Here is a 20000-nt window from a genome sequence, read left to right on the forward strand (position 1 = left end):
GAAGAAGCTAGACACGGTAAAATAGCAAAAGATCACAATGGACAGGTGGAGGAGTGTAAAGACCCTCAGAAGGAAGTGTGTTAAAAGGATTTTCAGTATCGAGATGATTGTGAATGAGTTCTGGGATGAGCACAAGAAAGTCTTTATGATGTAAGGATAAGACTCAATAAGCTCCCTACTTCGGTAGTCAAGGCACTGATCAGAGAGTCATTCATTCACACTAAGGACTCTCTCTTTCTCTCTCTTTCTTTCTCTCTCTCTCTCTCGCTCTCTCTCTCTCTTTCTCTCTCTCAATCCTGAAATCGTTCCTGTGCTCTGGAACATTCGCTTGCTAAAAAAATCCCACAATGCCCCACAAACCCATATCATGACGCTCACTATGTTTGACGTCAGCCAGCTTTGTTTACAAACGTAAGTAGCTTGTTAGTGTGTTGTTTTAGCTCTTTAATGTTTTTTTTTTATTTATTTCACATTCCATGTATAATTGAGTCAAACGACTTTTAACTCTAACCTACGACTTTCTACAGTAGCCTACGATCCTGCTTGAAGCTCCCTGACAGAAATGCACGTGATTAAGCTAAAAAATGTACGTAATGTATACAAACTAAATATCTGAAATGTTTGGGTTTCTTATTTTTTTCATTCATTCATTTTCTACCGCTTATCCGAACTACCTCTCAGGCATCATCGGGCATCAAGGCAGGATACACCCTGGACGGAGTGCCAACCCATCACAGGGCACACACACACACTCTCATTCACTCACACAATCACACACTACGGACAATTTTCCAGAGATGCCAATCAACCTACCATGCATGTCTTTGGACCGGGGGAGGAAACCGGAGTACCCGGAGGAAACCCCCGAGGCACGGGGAGAACATGCAAACTCCACACACACACAAGGCAGAGGCGGGAATCGAACCCCCAACCCTGGCGGTGTGAGGCGAACGTGCTAACCACTAAGCCACCGTGCCTCTTTATTCTGTAGCTGTATTATAATAATCAATAAGATGCATGTATAGTGTCCATATACTGTATGTGTAGCGTCTGTGCATTTCTCTTTTTCTGCTCTGTTATTTCCTGCCTTTTGGCTTCTCCTTGCATTTTTTTTGCATTTATTTCCCTAGCATTAACTCTCGACGTCTGTTCTGATTCCTGACATTCGCATTTCGGTTTTAGAAAAGGGAGAAAAAATAATAATCTCTTACAAGAAATATTACACTCGCTAGTTTAATGTCAGAGGGTGTTTCGATCATTTAGACATTTTCTGGGAAGAGTAGTGGCAGAAAGTTGATTCATTTCTTTATTCTGTTTCCTTTTAGATTTAAGTTGAACTGTTTGGAAAATGTCCACGTTTTAATACCGCAATCGACTGCAATCGGAAGAAAGACGTCGGAGAAACAAAACGTAGCTAATTTGAAAGGAATTGGAACAAGGCATGGCGGACACTAACAAAGATATTTATACAGGTTTGTAACAACATGGGAGTAAGAAAATGATGACAGAATTTTAATTTTTGGGTGAACTATCCGTTTAAATAAAATTGTACAAGTGTTTTAAATGTTTGTTTAAATGTGTGGTTTTTTTTTTCCTAATTGAAATAAATAATAAAAAGTAAATGTTTTATGACTTGTCTTTATTTTGCCAATTGAACATTTGTCATCCACAAAACACAAAAAAGCAAATTAACTGAACAACAGCAATTGCTGTGACATTAATATCGTTATTAGGAAAATAGGACAATCAGAATTGCGCAAACAAGCAAATGTTAGTTGGCTGAACATTCATTCATTCATTCATTCATCTTCTGCCGCTTATCCGAACTACCTCGGGTCACGGGGAGCCTGTGCCTATCTCAGGCGTCATCGGGCATCAAGGCAGGATACACCCTGGACGGAGTGCCAACCCATCACAGGGCACACACACACACTCTCATTCACTCACACAATCACACACTACGGACAATTTTCCAGAGATGCCAATCAACCTACCATGCATGTCTTTGGACCGGGGGAGGAAACCGGAGTACCCGGAGGAAACCCCCGAGGCACGGGGAGAACATGCAAACTCCACACACACAAGGTGGAGGCGGGAATCGAACCCCCAACCCTGGAGGTGTGAGGCAAACATGCTAACCACTAAGCCACCGTGCCCCCCCTAACATATATCATAATTTTGTTAATTGAACATTCTTCATCCACAAAACATAAAAAAGTAAAATAACTGAACAACAGTAATTGGTGTAACACAAATATCATTATTAGGAAAATAAGAAAATCAGAATTGCGAAAACAAGCAAGTGTTAGTTGGCTGAACATAATTATTTAAAATACATTGAGACAACCTTTTTTACAGTGTAGGAAAGACTGTGAAGAAGTAAAAGCGAGAGGAAAAAAAAACGCCTTATCTATACCAATATACTGCTTTTGCTGTATAATTCTAACTTATTGTAATTGTCAAAGTCATTTCACATGGTTGGATTATTGCGCAATAATATATGCAATTGTAAAACATACAGCAGTCTGCAACAATAAGAAGTAAACACAATAAACAGCACAATAGACTACACAACATTCTGCATAATAGACAGTACAGAAAAAAAAACTATAGACATACATTAAGGTGTGATTGCGTGAGTGAATGAGAGTGTGTTTGTGCCCTGCGATGGGTTGGCACTCCGTCCAGGGTGTATCCTGCCTTGATGCCCAATGACGCCTGAGATAGGCACAGGCTCTCCGTGACCCGAGGTAGTTCGGATAAGCGGTAGAAGATGAGTGAATGAATGAATGAACATACATTAGGGCATAAAGAAATATTGCACCACATAAGAGAACTAGGAGGATGTGGTAGCTTAGTGATTAAGGTTTTGGACTAACGCTCGGAAGGTTGTGAGTTTGAATCCCAGATCCACCAGGCTGCCACTGCTGGGCCCCTGAGCAAGGCCTTTAACCCTGATCTGTTCAGTCGTATACAATGAGATGCAAATGTATGTTGTTTTGGATAAGGAAATATGTTGTATATTGTATGTTGTTCTGCCAAATGGAATAAAAATCTTCTAGGGAATGTGGAAGCTCACCGGTTAAGGTGTCGGATTACAGATTGGAAGGTTGTGAGTTCAAACCCCAGATCCGACAAGCTGCCACTGCTGGGCCCCTGAGCAAAGCCCTTAACCCTCAGTTATATAATTAAGATGAAAATGTTCAGTGGTTTGCTGCCTGGCGCTATCTACTAAGTATCTAACTGCGGTGTTAAGCACAGTTTGAAACTCTGTATTTGGTCTCTCACTATCAACGAGTCAAGTTTCCGATAGACCCCGAGACACTGGGAGTGAGGTGGGAATACACCGTGGATGAGACACTAGTCCATCGCAAGCACACCGTGCACTAATTCCTACCTAGAGGCAATTTATCTTAACAGATATCACCTACCGAGAGCTGTGAGAAAACCTGAGCACCCAAAGGAACATGAATAGAAACGGCAGTGCTATAGAATATTTATTCAACCTAACGCAAGAGTAAATTACCCCATCAGTTTGAGTCCTCCGTTAAAACATCTTTTCTCTTATTGTACAATATTTAATTCGAATCCTCTGAACAGTCTCTGAGACTCAAACTAATCAATGCCAGACCACAACAATTCCATTTCAGTGGGATCAAACAGGTACAAGTGCCTTGTTCTGGTGTCGTTTGATCAGCCTTCAGTCACAGTAAATTAAAAGCATATCAGCAGTTCTCCATCATTGCGGGACATTGCGAGTGTACTATGCGCAAGATGCTCCTTTGAGACAGTCGACGGAAGATCAAAGATGCAGAGGAGTCGACAGTCTCGCCGTCTGATGTCGGCACCAATAATGGACAGAGCAGCACAATGGCTTCAAACAGGATAAAACAGGGAAGCTGATAAGCGACGCCCTAATTGACTGGAGTCGCCGCAAAATCGGTACCCAATTAGCCGAGGGACACGAGAGTTTAAAAGGAAGAACGGATCAAATGTCTCTTGAAGAGAAAAGGGTGCAGTCAAAGGAGGTCCTGTGTACAGTAGATGAGCATCTGCACACGTGGAAATGTGTATTGGGTTTTAAGTGATGAGAAGATTAAAGCTGATTCCTAAGACTCTGGTTTTACTTTTCAGATTTTTTTTTAGGGTGCAGCTAAATATAGGAAAGGGAATGAGAGATAAATAGATAGAAAGAGAAAAAGAGAGATATATAGAGAGAGAGTAGCAGATCTAGGGAGCAGGGTTCACCATAAGCTCTGACTCCTGCTGGGTGCGCCGCCACTCAAGATGGCTCCTACTTGTTGGACATTCATTATCAAACCCGGTTTGCTCCTTTCATCTCCAGCTCAGCACAGCTCGCCACGCAAAATACAGAGGCACCTTGCAGCTTGACATCCTCCCATTCACGCTGTACCTTAAACAGCATGCTGCCACATCAAAGCAGCCACGTTCGCTTTGATGTTGCGAAAAAGAAAGAGGCCCCAATGATCTACGGGAAAACCGATGGAACTTTTTTGGAACCTTTCTCTCTTTCTCTCTCGTTCCCGATCGACCCCCGTATGTGACCATTTTTTTCTACCTTGTTGCACCTACTATACCTACAGAGACCCATTAACTGGTCGGTCAATTCTTAAACAATTAAATAATTCAACATGAGTGCAATGCATGAGATCAGGAAAATCCATCATCTGGTCTTCTTCTAGTCTTCACCTGCTTGTCCAGTGTGGGCTCAGATCCCTGTGCGTCAGCTGAAAGGAGTGAAAGCGAACGTGGAGATTTAATACGCTGTGCTAATTCTGAGATGCTTTTCTGTTCACCGTGGGTGTAAAGGGTTGTTATAGGAGTTCTTCCTAGCAGCTCGTCCCAGTCTGAACCTCCTCCTCAGACCCTTCTTATCAACTCTGGATATTGTTTTGTGTGAAAATACCTGCAGAAGAAGCAGCCTTTATTTTGTCACATCTACATTACAACACAGTGAAATTCTTTCTTTACATTAGGGTCAGAGCAGATGGTCAGCTATGATACAGCATCGCTGGAGCAGTGAGAGTTAAGGGCCTTGCTCAAGGGCCCAACAGAAGCAGCTTGGCAATGTTGGGACTCGAACCCTGACCCTTCGGTGAACAACCCAGAGCCTTAACCGCTTGAGTCAGTTCAGATGTTTGATGTGAAAATATACCAAAGTTCTTAAGCTGCAATGTAAAAAAAAATTCGATTAGAATTTGTATTAGGGAGCACGATGGTTTAGTGGTTAGCACGTTCGCCTCACACCTCCAGGGTCGGGGGTTCGATTCCCGCCTCCGCCTTGTGTGTGTGGAGTTTGCATGTTCTCCCCGTGCCTCGGGGGTTTCCTCCGGGTACTCCAGTTTCCTCCCCCGGTCCAAAGACATGCATGGTAGGTTGATTGGCATCTCTGGAAAATTGTCCGTAGTGTGTGATTGCGTGAGTGAATGAGAGTGTGTGTGTGTGTGCCCTGCGATGGGTTGGCACTCCGTCCAGGGTGTATCCTGCCTTGATGCCCAATGACGCCTGAGATAGGCACAGGCTCCCCGTGACCCGAGGTAGTTCAGATAAGTGGTAGAAAATGAGTGAGTGAGAGAGTAAGTAGAATTTGTATTTGATTTTATAAAGTTATTGAATCTTACTGGAAATTACACAGAGTATCTTCTATGAACCACTTCATTCACGGTTAAAAATGTATTGAACATATTTGAAGTTTTAAACGGTTCATTTCTTCAAGATCAAATTAAAAGACAGTCAAAAAAAGTACTATTTTTGAATTCTTACATACACCAGGAACCCAATTGCATCCTATTAAAGATGTTGTCATGGTGTTGTGACATGATATCTATCCCTTGTCCTATTATAAGAACAGTTCTGAATTATAGTACAAATTGAATCGTGTACAAGTTTTACAAAATTACTGGAATCCTTTAAAAACTATACCAAAAATGTCCAAAAGATTTGATGCATTGAGCGGCTGCCACGTGATTGGCTGAATAAAGGCTCGTGTGAACGGATACTTGCTTGATGTTCGGTGTAATGGTATGTAATCATATGGGACTACTCTCACTCACTCATTTTCTACCGCTTATCCAAACTACCTCGGGTCACGGGGAGCCTGTGCCTATCTCAGGCGTCATCGGGCATCAAGGCAGGATACACCCTGGACGGAGTGCCAACCCATCGCAGGGCACACACACACACTCTCATTCACTCACACTCACACACTACGGACAATTTTCCAGAGATGCCAATCAACCTACCATGCATGTCTTTGGACCGGGGAGGAAACCGGAGTACCCGGAGGAAACCCCCAAGGCACGGGGAGAACATGCAAACTCCACACACACAAGGTGGAGGCGGGAATCGAACCCCCAACCCTGGAGGTGTGAGGCGAACGTGCTAACCACCAAGCCACCGTGCCCATATGGGACTATTTTAAAGCAAAACTATATTAAAGCACTTTATTGCTGCTTTGCTCTAAATGTCTGTTGTGGTTTTTCTTTTTTTTGTTTTAATGTTTGCTGCTATGATTTTGACTTTATTATTTCTTGTGGGTTTGTTGGAGAGATTTTTAATTGTTCTGGTTTTGCTCTTTTAGAATTTTTTTTTTCTTTTGCAGCTTTTGCTTTAGCTGTTTGTTCTGTCCTTTTTTGTTGTTTTGATTTTGGCTTTGCTCTCTGTTGTGTTCTTGGTGTCTGCTTTTGGTTTTATTTGGTTGCTTGGCTGATTGGTTTGGGTTTTATTTTTTTCTGTTTTGCTTGTTATTGTTATTGTGCTTTGATTTTTCATTGTTGCATTTTGGTTTTGTATTGTTGCATTTTCTGATTGCGATCTCCTGATTTTTGTTGTTATATTTTCAGACTCTGTTGGGTTTTTATTTTCTGATGATATATATATATATTTGCAAATTTTTACTTTTTGTATTTGTGATGTCTCTTGTGTTTTTTGGTTGATTCGGGGTTTTATTTATTTATTTATTTATTTATTTATTTATTTATTTATTCATTTGTTTATTTCTGTATGGTTATGGTTTCACTCTTGTCCTGCTGTTTTACTATTGTGATTTTATTAAGTTTTGCTTTCACTGTGTGTGATGTTACTTTTTGTTGTTTGGTTGGTTGGTGGTGCTGTTTTGATTGATTGATTGATTGATTGATTGATTGATTGATTGATTGCTATTGTATTATTTTGGTTTTATTGATTACTGATGTTTTGCTCTTGTGTTTTTGTTTCTTTCATTGTCGTGTTTTATTTTCCGCTATTATTAATTTAGTTTGGCTTGCTGATTGTGTTACTTTTGTTTTTTGTTGTTTGTTTGCTGTTTTTATTTTTGATTTTGCGGTTCGTTTTGTTGTGTTACTGCTGTTTTTATTTATCCATCTGTTTGTGTTTTGCCGTCGTGTTTTGATTTCATTCTCTGTTGTGTTTTCGTATTTTGCTATTTTTCATTTTGTTTTTCTGCGTTAGGTTCTCAGTTAGGTTCTTACTTTTAGTATTTGCTGTCATTTTTGTTTTTCTTCTCGTGCTTGTTTTTGTGCTCTGGTTTACTGTTGTGTTTTAGATGCCCACATCACCGTACAGTCATGATGCTGAAGTTGTGGAGGCTTGATTTATTGTACTAAAAACCCTGAGCTGTTTAATCCAGCATTATCAGCGTTACTCTTGTGCACTCGCTCGCGTCCTTGGACCAGAGTCATACAGAAAAAAACACGTTTTTAAACCTTGATAACTCTTTCATCCCTGCGCCGTCTCAGCCTGCACTTTTTTATTTTTATGTGAGCAATAAAACCGGCTGCAGCATTTTTTTACCTCACTAATGGTTAGTAATTTTGTTTTTAGAGCCACTATTAGAGAGGAGGAGGTTATTTTGCCCTGCAGCGCTGACACACTCTTCCTTCTTTCCTTCTAAATCACTTGCTCTTGTTCACTAGGCATCAGATGCTTTCACTGACTCTGTACTGGTACATTTTTGGAGAAGACTCATTGATCTTTCAAAGCTCGTGTTTAAGGGAATTTAGATTATTTAACAGGAGAAGGGAAAAGCTGGGTCTTTGTTTTGTTCGTTATTGAGCCATTTGATAACTACATGTAATCCTGACTTATTGTTTAAGATCTGAAATACCTTTCTGGAACACATTAAATGGGAAAAATCTTCGAAAACAGATTGCATTTGCTCTCCCGTTCCTTTGAGAACTTGTGTAAGAGCGGCTGCTGAGCACACCGAGTCTGTTTCTCGAACACGGCAGTTAATTCTGTGTCTCTGAAGGTTGAAGAGCCTTTGAACAGCGATTATTTATGTCTTGGTGGTTCCAGTAATTGGTGGATGAAAAGATTCTTGATAGGATGCAGGTGACATGTACATCCTCCGTGTCATTAGTACTGTCAGTGGAAAACAGGGAGATCTCTCTCTCTCTCTCTCTCACACACGCACACACCGACACACGCAAACGTAACATTTAATTGAGACACACGTCAGCCTCATCACTTTTTATTTCCTTTAAATATCAGCACTACTCGAACCAGTCAAAGTCGTGTCAGCGGCTTTTCTTCCTGATTCGCCGAACTTGACAATTATCTTTTTTCCCCCTAACCTTTCCCTTGTACATAAAAGGACACATCACCAATTAGCTGCACTTCCTATCTTACCTCTTTTTTTTTTTTTTTTTAGTTTCCATGCTCTGGAGCCTGAAAGCATATTCCACTGATTTCCATTACACCGCAACATCGCTTTGAAGTTTCCAGATAAAAAAAAAAACTCCACTTATCCGAACTAGAAAATGTTCAAAGCTCTTAAATACAGTGAAACAGATGTACATTATGATCAGATTGGTTTTTATTTTTTTATTATGTCTTGAGGTTCTTTCTGTTTGCTGGGGTCAGCCATAGAGTTTGAGCATCTCTGGGTAAAAGTTCTCACTGCTGAAAGACTGCAAGTTACAGATCATTATATAAATTTAACAAGACTGATCCAACCATAATTTCTTTACTTGTGTGTGTGTGTGTGTGTGTGTGTGTGTGTGTGTGTGTGTAAAGTATATATACTCACTATGAAACTATACTGTGCACTAAAATCATGCGTGTGTGTGTGTGTGTATGTGTGTGTGTTTGTATTCTGTGTGTTTGAGGTTATTCTGAAGTAATCTGAATGTAATGCTTACCAAAGTTACCTTCATTTTCATTAAATATGAGACTGTAAAACACTTGAAAATCTTTGATCACACACACACACATACACGTACACACATTCTGCAGTGGCACATGGTGTCATTAATCTTGCTCATGTACAGGGAGAAAAGGGCCGACACGCCTGACTAAACTACACAGAACTCGACAGAGAGAAAGAGAGAGAACAGCTGAATAGAACAATGACACATTAGTCCTAATGAGACCACCCTGAAGCTGTGTGTGTGTGTGTGTGTGTGTATGTGTGTGCACATTTGTGTGTATGTGTGTCTGTGGTTGTGCGTGGTTGTGCATGGTTGTGTACATATGTGTGTGTGTGTGTGTGTGCACGCACATATATATATTTGTGTGTGTACATTTGTGTGTATGTGTGTCTGTCTTTGTGCATGGTTGTGTACATATGTGTGTGTGTGTGCACGCACATATATATATTTATGTGTGTACATTTGTGTGTATGTGTGTCTGTGTTTTTATGGTTGTGTGCATGGTTGTGTAGGTACATATGTGTGTGTGTGTGTGTGTGTGTGTGTGTGCGCGCTCGTGTGTGTGTGTGCATGCGTATGTGTGTGTGTGTGCGTGCGTGTGTGTGTGCGTGTGTGTGCGTATTTGTGCGTGTGTGCGTGCGTGTGTGCGTGTGTGTGCGTGCGTGTGCGTGCGCGCGCGCACGTGTGTGTGCATATATACAGGTGCATCTCAACAGAATGTTGTTGAAAAGTTGATTTATTTCAGTAATTCAGCTCAAATAGTGAAACTCCGTGTGTTATATAAATTCAGTACACACAGACTGAAGTAGTTTAAGTCTTTGGTACTTTTAATTGTGATGATTTTGGCGAAACAAAACAGGCTTTGGCTTTAACAAAAACCAACCAATTCAACTCAAAAAATGTGAATATATCATAAGACCAATTAAAAAAATCATTTTAGTGAATTGTTGGCCTTCTGGAAAGTTTGTTCATTTACTGTATATGTGCTCAATACTTTCATTGTGACTCCTTTTGCTTTAATTACCGCCTCAATTCGGCGTAGCATGGAGGTGATCAGTCTGTGGCACTGCTGAGGTGGTGTGGAAGCCCACGTTTCTTTGACAGTGGCCTTCAGCTCATCTGCATTTTTTGGTCTCTTGTTTCTCATTTTCCTCTTGACAATATGCCATAGATTCTGTAATGGTGTTCAGGTCTGGTGAGTTTGCTGGGACACCAACACCACGGTCATTTAAGCAACTTTTGGTGCTTTTGGCAGTGTGAGCAGGTGCCGAATCCTGCTGGAAAATAAAATCAGCATCTTTAGAAAGTTGCTCAGCAGAAAGAAACATGAAGTGCTCTAAAACTTCTTGGTAAACTGGTGCAGTGACTTTGGTTTTCAAAAAACACAGTGGACCAACACCAGGAGATGAGATCGTAGACCAGTCATCACAGACTGTGGAAACTTAACACTGGACTTTAAGCAACTTGGACTATGAGCTTCTGTTCTCTTCCTCCAGACTTTAGGACCTTGGTTTCCAAATGAAGAGGACTTTGGACCACATATGTGTGTGTGTGTCTGTGAGTGTGTATGTGTGCATATATGTCTATATGAGTGTGTGTGACTTATAAACTTCATACCAAAGACAACAGTAATTTTGGGTGTTGTTTGTGTCTAATTTCTCTCTCTTTATGAGAGCACTGAAGAGACCGAAGCAGTTCCAGACTCTGTTTATAAAACTAACTGTCTACGTCTTCTGTTTAGTTCAGTTTTATTATACAAAATTCTGACATGAAACCATACATAAAGTAACGTGCTCCAACCCGACGTATAAAACTTTCCTTTTTTTTTTAAATTTCCTTCTTTATTATTTATCTCTATAGCCGGTTTAATGCTCGTATTGCAATAAAAACAAATTATAGGGTATGTATCTTAAAAAAGTATAAATAAATAATATTTTAAAAACTTCCTTATTTTTTATTATGCATTTTGTAAATAAATTCTTGTAACAATCGACCCTACATTTTAACCATATTTAACCCCATTTTAAACATTTTTCTCAAACATAAATGTCTTAATTTTTTTAATCTGAAATGACATTTTTAAATAAATAAAAAATGTATTTATTAACCGGCTTGACGTGTCTTCTGAGTCTAATCTAAACCTCAAAAACTGTGAAAGAAGTCAGCTCAAATCTAATAAATAAATGAACTTTAACATGAAACAAATGTGTTCTGGCAGAGAAAATTTCAGAAATTTTCAGAGTGCAATGTTTTAAATAAAAAAAATAAAAAAATTCTGTACTTTAAATAATGTGCTTAATATATATATATATATATATATATATATATATATATATATATATATATATATATATATATATAAACATTTATTTATTTATTATTTGTTTATTAGAATTTTGACATTTATTTTATTTTATTATTATTATTATTATTTATTTGTTTGTTTGTTTGTCTGTTTATTTATTTATTTATTTATTTATTTATTTTAGGTGGTTTGGGAAGCCTGTTTTAATCCTAAGTGATCTTAATCCTGAGAATAATTCGGATTGAATTTAAGAACTGGTTTTACATCGCGTTTAGATTTACAGCAAACTTTTTAGTGATTAATTCACTTTATCCAGACACACACATAATACATCCCATAATATTGTGCTCTAATACAGCTGACCGAATGCACATTATCATCTAGTGCTTGTTAATATTATGAACAGCAGCTACGTTAATTCCTCTCCACTGCTTCTCTCTTTCTACCATCCCGAGGCATCCAGAAATTGTACCAGCTCCGATTGTCTTCAGTGCCATGAAGATTCTGGAGCTCCACTGAGACGAGGCCAACCATGTGAGGACCATGTTCCATCTCCAGTTAGATTCTGCTATACTAAAGAGAAGATGCAACTCCATGTGGTCTTCGAGAACAACAACCTCCTCACCAATACAAAATTTAACAGACACTAAAGTGTCACCCATATGAGGATGAGGATGAGTCTGGTTCCTCTCAAGGTTCCTTCCTTTACCTTCAAGGACGTTTTTTACTCCCCACAGTCACGTGGGTCACCTCAGACTTGCTCATTGGGGATAAATACTCACTCGCTCACTCACTCACTTTCTACCGCTTATCTGAACTACCTCGGGTCACGGGGAGCCTGTGCCTATTTCAGGCGTCATCGGGCATCAAGGCAGGATACACCCTGGATGGAGTGCCAACCCATCACAGGGCACACACACACACTCTCATTCACTCACGCAATCACACACTACGGACAATTTTCCAGAGATGCCAATCAACCTACCATGCATGTCTTTGGACCGGGGGAGGAAACCGGAGTACCCGGAGGAAACCCCCGAGGCACGGAGAGAACATGCAAACTCCACACACACAAGGCGGAGGTGGGAATCGAACCCCGACCCTGGAGGTGTGAGGCGAACGTGCTAACCACTAAGCCACCGTGCCCCCCCGGGGATAAAAATATCTCTAATCTTAATCTTGAATTTTTGTATTATATTAATCTTTATATGAACCTTTTGCTCTATATTTATGTTCTGTAAAGCTGCTTCGAGACAACGTCAGTTGTTAAAAGCGCTATAGAAATAAATCCGAATCGAATTGAAATGGAACTCGATTAACAGCCTTTAGAGCGAGATAATATGGATACCGTGATCGATCCTTCTCCAGATACACAAGTGAAAGATGTTACAAATAACGTGGAACTGATCTGACCTGAAGATTTCTACGCTTTGAATACTTAACCTTCTTTATTTTTCTACTTCCAGTTTCTTTTTTTTTTGTAGGCAATAAATAAAACATTTATATCAATAAAACATTTCACAAGGTTTATTAATAAACGCTAAGCTACGGTCATGCAAGTGTTCGTTAGGAAGTCCCAGATCTCGTGATACACATCGTGTCGTGATTCATCACGTTAACTACATTTCTTTCTTAGTACATCTTATATACAATAATCATTAGAGACGCTCTTAAAGGAAAGGCCAGTTTGCCGAATCCATCACGGACGTCAGTGAGAATAGACTTCAGATCGAGATTTAATACGAGATCTGGATTTAAATATTCATCTATTCAGGTCTGATCTCGTTTATTATTGAATCCTCTCTGGATCAAATATACAAACGTTCTCCATGGAGATGATTACAGTAACGGTTCATTGATGTCCACGTCTTATTAAATGTAACGTTTGTTTCTTCTTAATTAAAAAAAAGACATAATTTAGAACTTAAAAAATGAAATCCGTTTTTTAAAGATGACGTTTTTTTTTGTTGTTTTTTTTATGTTTCAGAGCCCTTTTACTTTATCAGGTGACACAAAACATACAGTCAGAAAATGTTCAGGAAATGAAGCGTGATGGATGTGAGAGATGAAATAGTCCAGTGTCCTGAACGTTCTAGAATTGCAAAAGTTCACTTTATCCTTTATTGAAGTCCTACACACACACACACACACACACACACACACACACCTGTTAAAAACTACTTCCTGTCTGCATCTCTTTCTCTGTCTGTCTATCTCTCTCTCTCTCACACACACACGCACACACACACACACACACAGACACACGCACACCTGTTAAAAACTTCATGTCTGCATCTCTCTCTGCCTGTCTATCTCACACACACACACACACACCTATTAAAAACTACCTCCTGTCTGCATCTCTCTCTGCCTGTCTATCTCTCTCTCTCTCTCTCTCTCTCTCTCACACACACACACACACACACACACACAAACATAGACACACACACACACCTGTTAAAAACTACTTCCTGTCTGCATCTCTCTCTCTGTCTGTCTATCTCTCTCTCACACACACACACACAGAGAGAGATAAACACACCTGTTAAAAAACTACTTCTCATCTGCATCTCTCGCTCTCTCTCTCTCTCGGCACACACAGACACACACACCTGTTAAAAAAAACGCCGGCTTGTTTCTGTATTTCTCTCTCTGCCTCTCTCTCTATCTCTCACACACACACACAAACATGGGAGAGATCCATCATTACTGTAATCTTAAGGATCAGGACTGAGGAAGGTCTCACACACACACACACACACACACACACACACACATTCACACACAATAACAAGTTTTTTCTGTTAGTGCAAAAGTTTGCATCCCCCCGGTTTCTGGGTTAAAAATAAACAGTCATGCATTTTCCTTTACATATTCATCTAAAATCAGTTCCAAGAATGAAAAATTCTGAATAGAGTTAATACAGAAAATAATAAAGATGTTAAAGGATGTTGAAAAGGACAAGAAATTGTTTGGAAAATTCAGAGTTTATATCACATTCCAAACATTTATGAGAAAGTTTTTTTTATCACATTCATAACGAGGAACTTTTGGAACTGATCCCCTTTTCTTTCAGTTTCTGGGATAATGAAGAAACATCTACGAAACATCTCGTTGGAATAAAAACCGATTCTTTCTCTGAGTGTGGAGATTTTTTTTTTCTCTTAACGCATTATTTCCAGAGTGTACAAACTTTTCGTATTCATTCACTCCATCACACAGATTCAAAAGGAAATCCTCATACGCTATATATATCTTTATATCATTACATACTACACTTTCACTGTGCTATAAACCTTTCAGACTTAGTGGTCTTTACAAAAAAAAAAAATAAAATTAAAAAAAATAAAAATAATAATAATAATAAAAAACACTCAGACGCCGAACTGGATTTCAGTAAAGAGCTGAGAAAGAGCGAACGTTTTACAGAACGAATAAAAAAAAATCACATTATTCGTAAAGCTTACGATGCTGACGGTATATTTGTGTTAAACAGGAACGTACAACAAAGTCTGTAGCATATGTATGCAATTTTTTTTTTTTTTTTTTTTTTTTTTTTTAGAAAACATCATAACTGTAGATGTGGTGTAAAAGAAAACAAAATAATAATAAAAATAAAAATAAAAAAAAATTACTATCTAAATGATCGTTTTCTCGACAATTATAATAATACTAGAGGTAGCAGCAGATTAGGATTTCTTCTTTCACTTTCTTCATTCTCCAGGTTTGTCATTTTGTCCTTGCGGTCTCTGAAGCCGAGTCGAAAGGAACCGCGGTCCGTCCGTCCGTCTTTTACACGATAAATGGAGCCGACCCACAAGTGCTTTTTCGAGTGGTTATCGAGTGGCAATAACACAGGATCAGCGTCCAAAAGACACCGTAGGCAATTTAGGCACACACATATACTGTACATTACATGCATACATATTACATACATCTACACACACTCTCTCGCTCTCACACACACACACACACTTACACACACAGGAGATTATCGATCTCTCCTTTCCTTCATAGTTCAAAATACTTCAATTAACAGTCACATCCCTTTTCACATAAGAGACTTCACATAATTTATATTCGACTCGATCTCACGCATCTATGACCTCTAACCCCGTGATCTGGTATGTCTCTATGGTGATTTACAATCGTGAGAAAGTGTTCGTATTGTACGTTAGAGCATGAGCAGGAGATAAAGTAATCCAAGTAGAAGAGAAATGATATAAAGTGAGAGAGAGATATAGCCCTTTCCTTTTCTCTTGGCTTCTTACATACACATGCAAAGACACAGGGAGAACACGGCGCCTGCTGCGCGTCGGTCTCGGCTCGGCCGCGTACGGCTTCGCGGGCGCGGCTTCCTTTGCTTCGTCTCACGCTCTCCACTTACGACTGGTAGAAATGATGATAGTGGTAATGGTGCTCGTGATGATGGTGGTGTTCGTGCCGCTGCACCACCTGCGCCAGGCCGCCTTCGTAGAGCACCACGCTTGGTAGATCCCTCACCTGCTCCTTTTCCACCACCGGACCTGAACTCACGACCGGCCCCGCCCCACGTCCTGAAGCGCCGGCCCCTCGCGCCGGAGGCCCCTCTCTGGGCCGCTGCTTGTGTCGTCGGTAAGGTGCAGAACTCTGATGGGGCACGACGTTGGCAGGTGGAGCAGATGGAGGGGTGGGGCCTCGTTTCATCACTCTGCCACAGGAAGTTTGGGCTTTGGGTGATCGTATTCCGTGGGCTTGATGGGCAGAGTCCTGGGCTCGTGGGCGGAGACAGAGGCTGTCCTGCACGACAGGGGTCTCCGTTGAAATGGTGTGCGAGCGCCGGTGGTGGTGGGGCAGGTGGCTGTGTCCATTCTCAGGCTCTTGAGAGCGGGATCGAGTCTGATTGGACGGACGAGAGGCGTGGTCGGGTTTTGGCGGCTCAGCAGTGGGCGCTGCTGAGGGGAGGAAAAGGATTTGTTTTAGATGTGAATCAAAGCATTTGACTCAACAGAGAAGAATCAAAAAGAATGATTCATCATTGAAACGCACAAGCAATACAAAATGACTCACAAATAAATCCTTCTTTTGCGTTTACTGATGTGATACTGAAGTATAACACTCACTGACCTGTCCCAAAGCGAGAGGAGTAATTCTCAATACCAGCCAGGTCCAGATAATGATTCCTTCTCTCCAGGTTTTCATCTACGCAGTGTCTCTGGCAGCCCTGCTGTGTGTGATGGTCACTGTGATGACGCCTACAACATCAACAACATACAACAAGTCTTAAAAGCAGTGCTGGAACTAATATATGCATAATATTACCATAACTTTCTTATTTCATCTGTCCTTAAAATATCATTTATCTTAAATCTAAAGCTCTAATCCTAATCTTAACCCTAACCATGATCCTAAACCTAAATTTAATCCTAACACTAATTCTCACCGTGATCATAATCCTAAGCCTAACCATAATCCTAACCTTAGACTAAACCATAACCCTAACCATAATCCTAACCCTAACCATAATCTTAACCTTAGACTAAACCATAACCCTAACCATAATCCTAACCTTAGACTAAACCATAACCCTAACCCTAATCCTAACCCTAACCATAATCCTATCCTTAGACTAAACCATAACCCTAACCCGAATCCTAACCCTAATCCTAACCCTAACCATAATCCTAACCCTAATCCTAACCCTAATTCTAACCCTAAACATAATCCTAACCCTAATCCTAACCCTAAACATAACACTAATACTAATGCAATCATAATCCTAACTGTAACCATAATCCTAACCTTAGACTAAACCATAACCCTAACCCTAACCATAATCCTAACCCTAACCATAACCTTAACCTTAGACTAAACCATAACCCTAACCATAATCCTAACCTTAGACTAAACCATAACCCTAACCCTAATCCTAACCCTAACCCTAACCATAATCCTATCCTTAGACTAAACCATAACCCTAACCCTAATCCTAACCCTAATTCTAACCCTAACCATAATCCTAACCCTAATCCTAACCCTAATTCTAACCCTAACCATAATCCTAACCCTAATCCTAACCCTAATTCTAACCCTAAACATAACACTAATACTAATGCAATCATAATCCTAACTGTAACCATAATCCTAATCCTAACCAAAACTGTAATCCTAATCCTAACCCTAATTGTAGCTTTAATCTAAACCACAATCCTAACGCTAACTCATAATCCTAATTTTAAATCATGATCCTAATACTAACACTCATCCTAATCTAAAGCCTAACCCTAGTCACCAGGAAGCTGATGACTTACGGAACCAGGTGAACAGTGAACCTTTAGTACCTCAGAAGGGCTCTGGACTTCTTCTCTGAGTTTTTGGGCTCCTCAACACACTTATCAGCTTTCAGCCTGGGGTGTGGCATGTCTGAGAGAGAGAGAGAAAGAGAAAGAGAGAGAGGGAGGGAGAGAGGGAGGGAGAGAAAGAGAGAGGGAGAGAGAAAGAAAGAGAAAGAGAGAGGGAGAGAGAGAGAGAGCAAGGAAGTGGGGGAGCATTATCAAAGGAAACAGTGCTGAGCTTCTCAGCATCATACATGTGCCGGCATGCTCACACACACACACACACACACACACACACACACACACACACACTCACAAACAGTCAGACCTGCCAGAGAAAGAAACAATCCTTTGTTCCTTGTTCCTTGTTCCTTCTTCTACTTTGAAGATTTATAAAGGAAGAAAAAACAATGCTTCATTTACTCATTTTCAACTGAGGCAACCAAACACACACACACACACACACACACACACACACACAAACACACATGTCATTAATATAGCGGTATCTGATGCAGTTTGAAGACTCTGTTATCAAAGACCAGTGCTCAAATGCACAGTGCATATAAATAGCTCATAAACACACACGCTCTTATAATCCTCTGACTTTCATCAAGTCACAGAAGTGGAGCAGCCGCTACCTGCGTTGGCGTGAGAGCTGCTGCCGTTCCTCCACCTCTGGCTGGCGTCGGGTGTGACGGAGAGCTTCACACGAAGAGTTTTGCTGCTGCTCGGCGAGTGGTTCACCGAAGCGTCCACCACCTCGTAGATCGTGTGCAGCAAACTGGTGATATCCTTAACAATAAAAAAAATGGAGACGCAGTAAGTCTGAGTAATTCCATTAATTCACAGAATCCTGAGGTGAAGGCGGAGCTACCGTTACCACCAGGAAGTGGATTCATTCCAAAAACAGCACATCCTGAAGATTTGATCCATTTCTAGCTACAATTAAACTTTTAAGTATTAAAGAGAAGTCTTGAGTCTCTCCACTTTCTCCTAAAGGTCATAAACCTTCCCGTCGCACGAACAGAAAAAACTGCTAGTACGGCTTTTAAAGTCTCTGTGGATGCAGTAACCGTGGAAACGACAACGTGTTAGAAGGAGCGCAGGAGTTGTTGCAGTACATGTCAGATCTGCTGATCAAAGTGAAAATCGTCGGGTTCAATAGCGATGTCACTAAAACTAATCCCCTGATGTCATGGATTATTGGTTCGGCAGAAAAATCGGCAGACGCAGAAGCGACACCTTGTGGGAATGTGTGTGTGTGTGTGTGAACATCGCTCTTACCTCTCTCGTAACTTTGCCGTTGTTGTCGAAGTCATACAAAGTGAAGGTCCACTCCTGCCTGTTATCCTCTTCCACTGAAACAGCACACTCCAGCTCCTGATTAAGAAATAATGAACCATCATTAAAATCGCTCCACGATTGATCCATGCAATGCGTAGCAAATACTCTAAAATGTCCCCTCATCAGCATCATCGGTTAAAAGCAGCAACAGTAAAATTACTAAGAAACTTTGTTTAAACTCAGACATGATCTTCAGACGATGTCTTAAATAAATCTTCCTTAAATACTTCAACTAGCCCTTGGTTTGGAACGTAGAAAACGAGAAGGTGAAAAATGCCCCTTTTCCACCGAGGCAGTTTGGGTGCTGGTTCGGAGCCTAATTTAGAACCAGTTCTTTCTTTTTCGACAGCTAAAGCACCGGCTCTGAACCAGGAAAAGTGGTTCTTAAGTAGCACCAAAACGTTGCTGGTCTAGACTTAAGAACCGCTTGTGTCAGGGGCTGTGGGCGGGGCTACTGTTAGCACATTTGTTAATGTACCTTAAGTATACTAATGTTTAATACACTTTTACTTTACCGTGATATGATACATTATCAGCACACATGATAGTAGGTAGCTACATGCTAAGGCTAACTTTTTCTGTGTTAATGATACAACCGACTTCGCCGGGTTTGGATGTTAATGTAGGTTCACAAAGTCATGAGCATTAACAGTAAAGCAACATCTGCCATTGTTGATGTGTTTGTGTTTGCCGCTGCTGCTGCGCTAACGTTGCTGTGTAACGTGACACGTATACAGTGACGTCAGACTCGGCTCTGTGATGCTCTCTAGCCGACGGAAAGGCAAACCGGTTCTTAGAAGGTTCGCCAGTGGAACCAAATTTGAACCAGCACCAGCGCTAGCTCTGAACCAGCACCCGGTTCTT

At 40.5% G+C, this 20000-nt stretch overlaps 1 protein-coding gene across 2 annotated transcripts in view; it reads right to left on the reverse strand.

The window, feature by feature from the left end:
- Window positions 1-12973: 12973 nt before the first annotated feature.
- The window catches only part of nkd1 (NKD inhibitor of WNT signaling pathway 1), a 43131-nt gene continuing 36104 nt past the window's right edge, over window positions 12974-20000 (reverse strand). Inside the window, exons 6-10 of one of the 2 annotated variants that reach the window (XM_060859623.1) lie at window positions 19077-19172; window positions 18431-18584; window positions 17796-17877; window positions 16582-16709; window positions 12974-16406 (exon numbers count right to left, since the gene is read on the reverse strand). In XM_060859623.1, the coding sequence (XP_060715606.1) occupies window positions 15859-16406; window positions 16582-16709; window positions 17796-17877; window positions 18431-18584; window positions 19077-19172 (1008 nt within the window). In that variant the 3' untranslated portion in view covers window positions 12974-15858. Of the gene's footprint in view, window positions 16410-16581; window positions 16710-17795; window positions 17878-18430; window positions 18585-19076; window positions 19173-20000 lie in introns of both variants that reach the window. The other variant, XM_060859622.1, reaches the window with a different exon arrangement.

Source organism: Tachysurus vachellii, chromosome 23 (assembly GCF_030014155.1).
Source record: "Tachysurus vachellii isolate PV-2020 chromosome 23, HZAU_Pvac_v1, whole genome shotgun sequence".
In the NCBI taxonomy this organism is placed as follows: Eukaryota; Metazoa; Chordata; class Actinopteri; order Siluriformes; family Bagridae; genus Tachysurus; species Tachysurus vachellii.